The following is a 12374-nucleotide window of genomic DNA, read 5'->3' on the forward strand; positions in this document are numbered from 1 at the left end:
ATCTTGCTTGTTGCGGAAGACCCATTTGGTTCCTACAACATTTTGGTTAGGACGTGGAACTAAATGCCATACCTCATTCCTTGTGAAATTGTTGAGCTCCTCTTGCATTGCCACCACCCAATCCGAATCTTGGAGAGCTTCCTCTACCCTGTGTGGCTCAATAGAGGAAACAAAAGAGTAATGTTCACAAAAATGAGCAACCCGAGATCGAGTAGTTACCCCCTTATGAATGTCGCCGAGGATGGTGTCGACGGGGTGATCTCGTTGGATTGCTTGGTGGACTCTTGGGTGTGGCGGTCTTGGTTCTTCCTCATCCTCCTTTTCTTGATCATTTGTATCTCCCCCTTGATCATTGCTATCATCTTGAGGTGGCTCGTCTTCTTGATTTTGCTCTTCATCATTTTGAGCCTCATCCTCATTTTGAGTTGGTGGAGATGCTTGCATGGAGGAGGATGGTTGATCTTGTGCATTTGGAGGCTCTTCGGATTCCCTAGGACACACATCCCCAATGGACATGTTCCTAAGCGCTATGCATGGAGCCTCTTCATTACCTATCTCATCAAGATCAACTTGCTCTACTTGAGAGCCGTTAGTTTCATCAAACACAACGTCACATGAGACTTCAACTAGTCCAGTGGACTTGTTAAAGACCCTATATGCCCTTGTGTTTGAGTCATAACCAAGTAAAAAGCCTTCTACAGTTTTAGGAGCAAATTTAGATTTTCTTCCTCTTTTAACAAGAATAAAGCATTTGCTACCAAAAACTCTAAAATATGAAATGTTGGGCTTTTTACCGGTTAGGAGTTCATATGATGTCTTCTTGAGGATTCGGTGAAGATATAACCGGTTGATGGCGTAGCAGGCGGTGTTGACCGCTTCGGCCCAAAACCTGTTCGGTGTCTTGTACTCATCAAGCATGGTTCTTGCCATGTCCAATAGAGTTCGATTCTTCCTCTCCACTACACCATTTTGTTGAGGTGTGTAGGGAGAAGAGAACTCATGCTTGATGCCCTCCTCCTCAAGGAAGCCTTCAATTTGAGAGTTCTTGAACTCCGTCCCATTGTCGCTTCTTATTTTCTTGATCCTTAAGCCGAACTCATTTTGAGCCCGTCTCAAGAATCCTTTTAAAGTCTCTTGGGTTTGAGATTTTTCCTGTAAAAAGAATACCCAAGTGAAGCGAGAATAATCATCCACTATTACAAGACAATACTTACTCCCGCCGATGCTTATGTAAGCAATCGGGCCGAATAGATCCATGTGGAGCAGCTCAAGCGGCCTGTCGGTCGTCATGATGTTCTTGTGTGGATGATGGACTCCAACTTGCTTTCCCGCCTGGCATGCGCTACAAATCCTGTCTTTCTCAAAATGAACATTTGTTAATCCTAAAATGTGCTCTCCCTTTACAAGCTTATGAAGATTCTTCATGCCAACATGGGCTAGTCGGCGATGCCAGAGCCAACCCATGTTAGTCTTAGCAATTAAGCAAGTGTCGAGTTCAGCTCTATCAAAATCTACCAAGTATAGCTGACCCTCTAATACTCCCTTAAATGCTATTGAATCATCACTTCTTCTAAAGACAGTGACACCTACATCAGTGAATAGACAGTTGTAGCCCATTTGACATAATTGAGAAACAGAAAGCAAGTTGTAATCTAAGGAATCAACAAGAAAAACATTGGAAATAGAATGGTCAGGAGATATAGCAATTTTACCAAGTCCTTTGACCAAACCTTGATTTCCATCCCCGAATGTGATAGCTCGTTGGGGATCTTGGTTTTTCTCATATGAGGAGAACATTCTTTTCTCCCCAGTCATATGGTTTGTGCACCCGCTGTCGAGTATCCAACTTGAGCCCCCGGATGCATAAACCTACAAAACAATTTTAGTTCTTGACTTTAGGTACCCAAACGGTTTTGGGTCCTTTGGCATTAGACACAAGAACTTTGGGTACCCAAACACAAGTCTTGGAACCCTTGTGTTTGCCCCCAACAAACTTGGCAACGACCTTGCCGGATTTGTTAGTCAAAACATAAGAAGCATCAAAAGTTTTAAATGAAATAGTATGATCATTTGATGCACTAGGAGTTTTCTTTCTAGGCAACTTGGCACGGGTTGGTTGCCTAGAGCTAGATGTCTCACCCTTATACATAAAAGCATGGTTAGGGCCAGAGTGAGACTTCCTAGAGTGAATTCTCCTAATTTTACTCTCGGGATAACCGGCAGGGTACAAAATGTAACCCTCGTTATCCTGAGGCATGGGAGCCTTGCCCTTAACAAAGTTAGACAAGTTCTTAGGAGGGGCACTAATTTTGACATTGTTTCCTCTTTGGAAGCCAATGCCATCCTTAATGCCCGGGCGTCTCCCATTATAGAGCATGCTACGAGCAAATTTAAATTTCTCATTTTCTAAGTTGTGCTCGGCAATTTTAGCATCAAGTTTAGCTATATGATCATTTTGTTGCTTAATTAAGGTCATGTGATCAAGAATAGCATTAACATCAATATCTCTACATCTAGTGCAAATAGAAACATGCTCAACATTAGATGTAGAGGGTTTGCAAGATTTAAGTTCTACAACCTTAGCATGCAACATTTCATTCTTAGTTCTAAGGTCGGAAATGGTAGTATTGCAAACATCAAAATCTCTAGCCTTAGCAATCAAATTTTCATTCTCTAATCTAAGACTAGCAAGAGATACATTCAAATCATCAATCTTAGCAAGCAAGTCAATATTATCTTCTCTAAGATTGGGAATTGAAACATTACAGACATGTGAATCAACCTTAGCATTTAAAATAGCATTTTCATTTCTAAGGTTGTCAATCATCTCACGGCAAGTGCTTAGCTCACTAGACAATTTTTCACATTTTTCTACTTCTAGAGCATAAGCCTTTTTAACCTTAACATGTTTCTTGTTTTCTTTAATTAGACAATCCTCTTGGGAGTCCAAAAGGTCATCCTTTTCATGAATAGCACTAATCAATTCATTTAGTTTTTCTTTTTGCTCCATGTTAAGATTGGCAAAAAGGGAACGTAAATTATCCTCCTCATCACTAGCATTATCATCACTAGAAGATTCATATTTAGTGGAGGAGTTAGATTTAACCTTTTTCCGTTTGCCGTCCTTTGCCATGAGGCACTTGTGGCCGACGTTGGGGAAGAGAAGTCCCTTGGTGACGGCGATGTTGGCGGCGTCCTCGTCGTCGGAGGAGTCGCTTGAGCTTTCGTCGGAATCCCATTCCCGACAAACATGGGCATCGCCGCCCTTCTTCTTGTAGTACCTTTTCTTCTCCTTTCTTCTCCCCTTCTTGTCGTCGCCTCGGTCACTGTCACTAGACATAGGACATTTAGCAATAAAATGACTGGGCTTACCACATTTGTAGCAAACCTTCTTGGAGCGGGACTTGTAGTCTTTCCCCCTCCTTTGTTTGAGGATTTGGCGGAAGCTCTTGATGACGAGCGCCATCTCCTCATTGTCAAGCTTGGAGGCGTCTATTGGTTGTCGGCTTGGTGTAGACTCCTCCTTCTTTTCTTCCGTCGCCTTGAATGCAACGGGTTGAGCTTCGGATGGCTCGCCAAGCTCGTTGATTTTCCTCGAGCCTTCTATCATGCACTCAAAACTTACAAAATGCCCGATAACTTCCTCGGGGGTCATTTTAGTATATCTAGGATTACCACGAATCAATTGAACTTGAGTGGGATTTAGAAAAATGAGAGATCTTAAAATAACATTTACCACTTTGTGGTCGTCCCACTTCTTGCTCCCGAGGTTGCGCACTTGGTTTACCAAAGTCTTGAGCCGGTTGTACATGTGTTGTGGCTCCTCCCCTTTGTTAAGCCGGAACCGACCGAGCTCCCCCTCGATCGTTTCCCGCTTGGTGATCTTGGTGAGCTCATCTCCCTCGTGCGCGGTTTTGAGTACATCCCAAACCTCTTTGGCGTTCTTCAACCCTTGTACTTTGTTATATTCTTCTTTGCTTAGTGAGGCGAGGAGAATTGTTGTGGCTTGTGAGTTGAAGTGCTCGATTTGGGCGACCTCATCCTCATCATAGTTCTCATCCCCTACGGATGGTACCTGCGCACCAAACTCAACAACATCCCATATGCTTTTGTGGAGCGAGATTAGATGAAATCGCATTAAATCGCTCCACCTAGCGTAATCTTCACCATCAAAAGTTGGTGGTTTGCCTAGTGGGACGGAAAGTAAAGGTGTATGTTTGGAAATGCGAGGGTAGCGTAGGGGAATCTTACTATACTTCTTGCGCTCTTGGCGCTTAGAAGTGACGGAGGGCGCATCGGAGTCGGAGGTAGAAGTTGATGAAGTGTCGGTCTCGTAGTAGACCACCTTCCTCATCCTCTTGTGCTTGTCGCCTTTCCGATGCGGCTTGTGGGAAGAAGATTTTTCCTTCTTCTCTTTGTGATGAGAAGAAGATTTCTTCTCCTTCCCTTTGTTGGAGGAGCTCTTCTTCTTCTCCCTCCTTTTGGTGCGGGACTCTTCCGATGAAGTGCTCCCGTGGCTTGTAGTGGGCTTTTCGCCGGTCTCCATCTCCTTCTTGGCGTGATCTCCCGACATCACTTCGAGCGGTTAGGCTCTAATGAAGCACCGGGCTCTGATACCAATTGATAGTCGCCTAGAGGGGGGGTGAATAGGGCGAAACTGAAATTTACAAATATAAACACAACTACAAGCCGGGTTAGCGTTAGAAATATAAACGAGTCCGCGAGAGAGGGCGCAAAACAAATCCCAAGCGAATAAGCAAGTGAGACACGGAGATTTGTTTTACCGAGGTTCGGTTCTTGCAAACCTACTCCCCGTTGAGGAGGCCACAAAGGCCGGGTCTCTTTCAACCCTTCCCTCTCTCAAACGGTCCCTCGGACCGAGTGAGCTTCTCTTCTCTAATCAAAGCCGAGAACAAAACTTCCCCGCAAGGGCCACCACACAATTGGTGCCTCTTGTCTTGATTACAATGGAGTTGTGATCTCAAGAACAAGTGAGAAAGAAAAGAAGCAATCCAAGCGCAAGAGCTCAAATGAACACGGCAAATCACTCTCACTAGTCACTAGGGCTTTGTGTGGAATTGGAGAGGATTTGATCTCTTTAGTGTGTCTAGAATTGAATGCCTAGCTCTTGTGGTAGTTGAGAAGTGGAAAACTTGGATGCAATGAATGGTGGGGTGGTTGGGGTATTTATAGCCCCAACCACCAACTTGACCGTTGGCTGGAGGCTTCTGCTCGATGGCGCACCGGACAGTCCGGTGCACACCGGACAGTCCGGTGCCCCTGCCACGTCATCACTGCCGTTGGATTCCGACCGTTGGAGCTTCTGACTTGTGGGCCCGCCTGGGTGTCCGGTGCACACCGGACATGTACTGTTTGATGTCCGGTGCACCGGTATGGGCAAGTCTGACGTCTGCGCGCGCTGCGCGCGCATTAAATGCACCGCAGGGAGCCGTTGGCGCCGCAGGGAGCCGTTGCTCCGCTGGCACACCGGACAGTCCGGTGCACACCGGATAGTCCGGTGAATTATAGCGGAGCGGCTGCCGCGCGAACCCGAGGCTGGCGAGTTCAGGAGGCCGAGTTTCCTTGGAGCACCGGACATGTCCGGTGCACACCGGACAGTCCGGTGAATTATAGCGCGCCGGCTTCCGAGAATTCCCGAGAGTGAAGAGTTGGAGTCTGAGTCCCCTGGTGCACCGGACAGGTACTGTTTACTGTCCGGTGGCACACCGGACAGTCCGGTGCGCCAGACCAGGGGTGCCCTCGGTTGCCCCTTTGCTCCTTTATTGAATCCAAAACTTGGTCTTTTTATTGGCTGAGTGTGAACCTTTTTCACCTGTATAATCTATACACTTGGGCAAACTAGTTAGTCCAAAGATTTGTGTTGGGCAATTCAACCACCAAAATTATTTAGGAACTAGGTGAAAGCCTAATTCCCTTTCAGGGTGCGATTAAGTCAGGGATCGGTCCATTCGAGGGACTCGATCACGCCTCGCCCGAGCCTAGCCTCGGACAAGGGCAGCCGACCCCGGAGGATCTCCGCCTCGCCCGAGGCCCCCCTCCAGCGGCGAACATATTTCCGGCTCGCCCGAGGCCCTGTCTTCGCCAAGAAGCAACCCTGACCAAATCGCCGCACCGACCGACCAAATCGCAGGAGCATTTAATGCAAAGGTGGCCTGACACCTTTATCCTGACAAGCGCCCCTCAGCCGATAGAGCCGAAGTGACCGCCGTCACATCGCCGCTCCACTGACCGGTCTGACAGGAAGACAGCGCCGCCCGCGCTGCTCCGACTGCAGTGCCACTTGACAGAGTGAGGCTGACAGGCAGTCAGGCCCGGCCGCAGGCACCATAGGAAGCTCCGCTCCGCCCGACTCAGGGCTCGGACTTGGGCTCAGCCCCAGAAGACGACGAATTCTGCTCCGCCCGACCCAGGGCTCGGACTTGGGCTAAGCCCCGGAAGACGGCGAACTCCATTCCGCCCGACCCAGGGCTCGGACTTGGGCTCAGCCCCAGAAGACGACGAATTCCGCTCCGCCCGACCCAGGGCTCGGACTTGGGCTCAGCCCCAGAAGACGACGAACTCCGCTTTGCCCGACCCCAGGACTCGAACTCCGCCCTAGCCTCAGCCAACGGCCTCTGCCTCGCCCGACCTAGGGGCTCGGACTCGACCTCGGCCACGGAAGACGGACTCGACCTCGACCTCGGAGGAGCCTTCGCATCGCCCAACCTAGGGCGCGGGCCAGCCACGTCAACGGGAGGCGCCATCATTACCCTACTCCAAGCTGACTCAGGCTACGGGGAACAAGACCGGCGTCCCATCTGGCTCGCTCCGCCAGATAGGCAATGATGGCGCCCCGCACGCTCCCTGACGATGGCGGCTCTCGGCCCCCTTACGGAAGCAAGAGGACGTCAGCAAGGACTCGACAGCCCCGACAGCTGTCCCTCCGCCAGGCTCCAGCGCTCCTCCGACGGCCACGACATCACACGAACCGGGTGCCAAAATCTCTCCGGCCGCCATGATGGCGTGTACTTAGGGCACTAGCTCTCCTCCGCTAGACACGTAGCACTCTGCTACACCCCCATTGTACACCTGGATCCTCTCCTTACGCCTATAAAAGGAAGGACCAAGGCCCTCTTAGAGAGGGTTGGCCGCGCGGGGACGAGGACGAGACAGGCGCTCGCTTGGAGCCGCTCGCTCCCTCTCCCGCGTGGACGCTTGTAATCCCCTACTGCAAGCGCACCCGACCTGGGCGCGGGACGAACACGAAGGCCGCGGGATTCCCACCTCTCTCACGCCGGTCTCCGGCCGCCTCACTTCCCCCCTTTGCGCTCGGCCTCGCGTCGACCCATCTGGGCTGGGGCACGCGGCGACATTCACTCGTCGGCTTAGGGACCCCCCGGTCTCGAAACGCCGACAACACCGGACAGTCCGGTGAATTATAGCTAAGCGGCCTCCAGAATTCCCGAAGGTGAGCAGTTCGGAGTTGGAGTCCCTGGTGCACCGGACACTGTCCGGTGGCACACCAGACAGTCCGGTGCGCCAGACCAGGGGACACTTCGGCTGACTTTGCTCTCTATATTTGAATCCTTTCTCGGTCTTTTTATTGGTTTGTTGTGAACCTATGGCACCTGTAGAACTCATAATCTAGAGCAAACTAGTTAGTCCAATTATTTGTGTTGGGCATTTCAACCACCAAAATCAATTAGGAAAAAGGTGTAAGCCTAATTCCCTTTCAATCTCCCCTTTTTGGTGATTGATGCCAACACAAACCAAAGCAAATATAGAAGTGCATAATTGAACTAGTTTGCAAAATGTAAGTGCAAAGGTTACTTAGAATTGAACTCATAATTGAACTAGCTTGTGCCATGCGTGTCAGATGTGGCTGTCTCATTGCACGGAAAAGGAAAAAAAGAGCACGTTGGATCTAGCTACCGCGCTACGCAAGAAACAGAAATATGAGAATACAGTGTGAAGAAATCGATGTCAACTCTGTTTAGGGAGTGTCTTTCAAGTTTCTAAATATGGAGAGCAAAAGAGGTTAGATAGCAAGTTACTAAATTTAACAAGTCTATCTAAAGAGCTATTGGAGAAGCATTTTTTTGTTCACTTCTTAAATTTAAGTTTTAGAGAGTTGTCTAGAGAACTATTAGAGTTGCTCTAAAAGGGCCAATTCAAGGGCGTCCCTAAATGGCTGTCGCTCCTTGTATTTTGTGCATGCAAGTAATAGTTAGTTGAGACAAAAAATGATAATAGATAATGAGTAGGTATGTGAAATTATATTTTATGGTTATGGTAGGGTACGTAATGGAGGAGAATTTAGTGAAAATCGCTGCACCGAGAAAGAAAAGTAGGGGTAGAATCTTGGTGACATAACATGAAAGTAGGATATAGTAAGCCAAATTTAGGAGTACCGTTCCTAAACTTTGCCTCTACTAACGTGCCTTAACTGGAAAGCGAAATGTCCATTCTGCCCTCCGACGACGTGCCTTGCAAAATGTCAGCATCACAAAGAGAGAGAGAGAGATTTGAGCTAATAAATAAATGTTATACACACTCCAAGGAAATACCACTCGTTCAAGCATCCTAAAAAATAGTTTCGTATCCAGATCTGGTATTACAATAGTGTAACACGTGTTTTGTTGTGGTACAAATAATGCGTCCCGAGTCGGATAAATCTTCCGATCTCCAATAACAGTGTACGTACATACCTGCATGGCACGAAATTATGCAGTTCATCATGGACTGGAACGGAGCGGTGCGTAAAAGCGCAGGCGCTACTGGTAATAATAGCGTAGCTGCTGGGGCCGGGGGTATCTTGGCTGGCTGCATCCAATTCCAACAACAATGATGTGGTGGTGGTGGTGGCTACGGGAGGACGGGGGGTGCCACCCGGCAGGTGTTGTGGGACTGGCAGTGGCAGCACTTGTGGCCCGCCATGCCGGAGAAGACCTGCGTCGTGTCCCTGCAGTCGTTGCACACGACCCATCCCTGCACCAGCACACACACACACACGAGCATCGATCAGCACGGGCACTGAGCCACTGACACGGCGGATCTTGTTGCCGAGCGTCTTGGCGTCTGGGGGCCGGGGCCGGCGCCGGCCGCTTCCAAGTCTCCTCTCTCTGGATCTGTGCCATTTATACGAGAAGACGAGAGGGCTACTTTGTTCTACAGAAGAAGGGAAGAATAGACCAGAACTGGGAAGGTTGGTTGCATTGGGTCATACAGGACAGCATCAGGCTGGCAGTAAGGCGCACTGACCTTTCCCGTGTACAAGTAGCTTGCCTCCATCTGCAGAGTTTGGAACAAACAAACAAGCCACTTTCAGTAGTCATTTCCTGCTTGCGTCGAGGGCCTAATTGCCGAAAGAGTCGCGCAATGCCTACCTCTGCGTCGAGGGCCTTGAAGAACTTGTCCATGTCGAAGATGGGCGTGGCGCATATGGGGCACGAGAACCTACACACACACGCACACAGAGATAAAGCAGCGCCAGCGTCGTTATCCATCCGAATATCCGAGGCAAGACGAAGGCCGCCACACGAAACGGAGGAGGCAAAAGAAAGTGCATGCATGGGCGCTTACTTGTCGTGCTTCAACATCTCGTGGAAGCACTGCAGGTGCATGGTGTGGCCGCAGCGGAGCACCGACGTCTCCCTCAGCGAATCGAACAGGTACTGCCTTGCACCAACAGCAGCAGCAGAGGTCACCAACGGTGAGCTGCGGAGGGCGTGCACAAGGTGCAGACAGTATGCGGCCTCACCTCGTAGCAGATGGGGCAGTTGTTCTTCATCGAGTTCTCGATGCAGCAGTGCCTGTCGCGAAGGGTCGTCGAGTAGCAGGATCCTGCGTGTGCAAACAAAAAAAAAACAACAGGATGATGTATGGCTGGTGATGGGGAGCCAGAACATCCTCGGGTGTGGTGAATATGGCTGGTGATGGATTTGTTTATTTCTTTACCACACTTTTGGCAGTGGAAGAAGTTCTCCTTTCCTCCTACTCTGTTCGAACAAATGCAAATGCACCACAGTTTCTGTCAGCTTTGTTGGATCATCATCAATAGGTAGTAGTAGCTTAGTTAGTTAATCAGAGGGGGGGGTTCCTACTAAAATCGCGATTTGTGCGCGGCGACTCAGATCCTGTAACTCAGTGACCGCAATGGAAGGAAGAAAAGAAAACAAGAAACAAAAAAAGAGGGACAGACACACGCACGCACGCACCTGCAGATGCCGCAATCGTCGCAATGGAACTGCTCCTTGTCAACCTGCACACACGAACAGACAGACAGCAGATGAGCGTCATCTCATTTGTTTTGTTTACGAGCAGAGCCAGCAGCAGATTCAGGTAAATGAAAACAGTCTACGGTCCGCGTCTCACGTCATCGTCCAAGAAGTTGCAGGCTGCGCAGAAGTACTCCCCCATGCAGACGCCGCAGTTGCAGCACACCTGCGCGATCTGTAACAGATGGATGGAGGTAACAATAAGACCAACTCCAGCAGCGCTCCGCATGCGGCTCCGTATCCCTATTTTGCGGAGTCTGGCACACTATTCATCAGTCCAGCAGGCTCCGCATCCGGCTCCGTAAAACGCACGGCCTGTACCTGCACTCCCCATTTCCACACTGTCTCTCTCCTCTCCGCAGCTCTCTGCGGGCGCGCGCGGCTGCTGGCGGGCCCCAGGTGTCATAGACTGCATGCGGAGTGGGATGGGGAGTGTTGCTGGAAACGGAGACGGATACGGAGAGGAGAGAGAATGTGTCGGCCGCGCGTTTTAGGGATACGGAGAGGGAGTCTGCTGGAGTTGGTCTAACAATAAAGACATCCCACTTCGTTCATACAGGGGCAGGGCCATGCTCATGTGATGCAGTGATTACTCACCGGCTGCTCGGTGTCACAGACGAGGCAGATAACCTGGGCGTGGATGGGATGGAAAAGGAGAGAGAGAGAGAGGTCAGTGTCGGTCCAAGAAGAGGCGGAAATAATGGTAAACAAGTGCATACCGATTGGACGTCGTGCCGATCCAGCTCGTGCCCGTCTTTCTGCGCCGGGGCCAACCAATGATCAGGAACAAGATCCAACCAATGATCAGGAAAAAGGAGGAAAGGAAAAGGACGGAAGAAACAGAGCACCAAAGGTCAGCGTTAGGCGCCAGGCGTCAAGAAGAAGAGGAGGAGGGGTGGGGAAAAAAAAGGAGGAGCACGGCACCGTGGACTCGTTGTGGCAATGGCGGCAGTGGAAGACGTCGCCGCAGCAGGGCGCGCGGATCCGGCACCGCCTCCGGTAGTGCTTGCACCTGCGCACAAGGAACGGGGGTTCAGAAAGACCTGAGAAGGGGAGAGAGAGAGAGAGAGAGAGAGAGAGAGAGAGAGTAGCAGCAGCACGGACCCGAAGCCCATCCTGGCGAACCCGCGGCGCGCCTCGGCGTCGTGCTCCATGGACGGCGGACGGCGGCGCTCGCTGTCCCGAGGCGAGGAGGGAGGGAGGGAGCGCCGGGATTGAGATCTGAGGAGGGCTGGCTGGGGGCGGAGAGGGGCTTGTGCTGCCGCGGCGTGGTGGCGGGGTAGGAGTAGGACATTATTTTATATACTACCGGCCTAGTGCCTGCCTAGTGGTGCTTTAAAGGGACTGGCTGCCTGCCCGAAAACGGCAAGAATCGGAAATGGGCGTCGTGGATTGGGTCGGTCGCCCTGGCCCGGGCCCCTGCACTTCTCTTCTGGGCGCAGTGAGTGACCCTACTAGTACGTAATGGTATGGTATCTGTATCTGGGGTTGTTGTTGGCCGCCCTGGCAACGAGGCTTCTTGAATGCCATGGGGAGGCGAGGCTCAGAGCTAGGTAACCGACCATGGCAGTCGCAGAGATATTCACAATCTAGAAAGAACCATATCAGGTGAGCAGGAGCCATCCGCAGTCAGCGTTAGAACGGCGACCTCGCAAGCGGCTGCGGCTGCGGCTTCACCTGCTGCCTGCTGGAAGCCTCCGTCGATCTCCGTGCTATATCTATCATCCGGTCGGTTCGGCACTCCATCGCATCACACAAACCTATACGTATATATTCTATAAAGTAAACACTACAGGTGGTTCCGATCCCAGACCAACCGACGCGACTTGTTTTTGCCTTGTGTGCTGGTGCCCAAAGCCCACTCGCCTGACCTTTCCGTGTATCCCCGGGCTTGGCTGGGAAGTGATCAGATCAGGTGAGGACTCTCAGCATCGGTGGAGTGTAGATAAAGTAATGATCAGGATAAGGTGTGCTACATCTCCATGCAAGTTGATGTTGCTTCGGGGCCCCGCCTGCCGCCTGCGTGTGTTGCATGCATTCATTAACTTGATGCACGCTGCTACCGGTGGTACCCTTGACGTCACTTGTCCACTTCCC

At 50.7% G+C, this 12374-nt stretch overlaps 1 protein-coding gene across 12 annotated transcripts; it reads right to left on the reverse strand.

Annotated features, from left to right (window-relative positions):
• Positions 1-8522: 8522 nt before the first annotated feature.
• On the reverse strand, positions 8523-11587 carry LOC100272854 (putative RING zinc finger domain superfamily protein). Of its 12 annotated transcripts, none has more exons than NM_001147307.1 (12): positions 11382-11546; positions 11202-11289; positions 10997-11035; positions 10875-10907; positions 10375-10452; positions 10218-10261; positions 9958-9998; positions 9761-9843; positions 9583-9674; positions 9387-9456; positions 9262-9291; positions 8523-8988 (listed from the first exon to the last, which is right to left on the reverse strand). In NM_001147307.1, the coding sequence occupies exons 1-12, from the start codon at positions 11429-11431 to the stop codon at positions 8866-8868; spliced, it is 771 nt and encodes a 256-aa protein (NP_001140779.1). In that variant the 5' UTR covers positions 11432-11546; the 3' UTR covers positions 8523-8865. The 12 variants fall into 12 exon arrangements, with proteins under 12 accessions (NP_001140779.1, NP_001388364.1, XP_020403186.1 ...); XM_020547597.3 differs by having other exon boundaries at positions 8525-9168; positions 11382-11584; XM_035964695.1 differs by having other exon boundaries at positions 8525-8988; positions 9583-9678; positions 11382-11584.
• Positions 11588-12374: the final 787 nt, after the last annotated feature.

The sequence above is a fragment of the Zea mays genome, chromosome 1 (assembly GCF_902167145.1).
Source record: "Zea mays cultivar B73 chromosome 1, Zm-B73-REFERENCE-NAM-5.0, whole genome shotgun sequence".
NCBI classification, from domain to species: Eukaryota; Viridiplantae; Streptophyta; class Magnoliopsida; order Poales; family Poaceae; genus Zea; species Zea mays.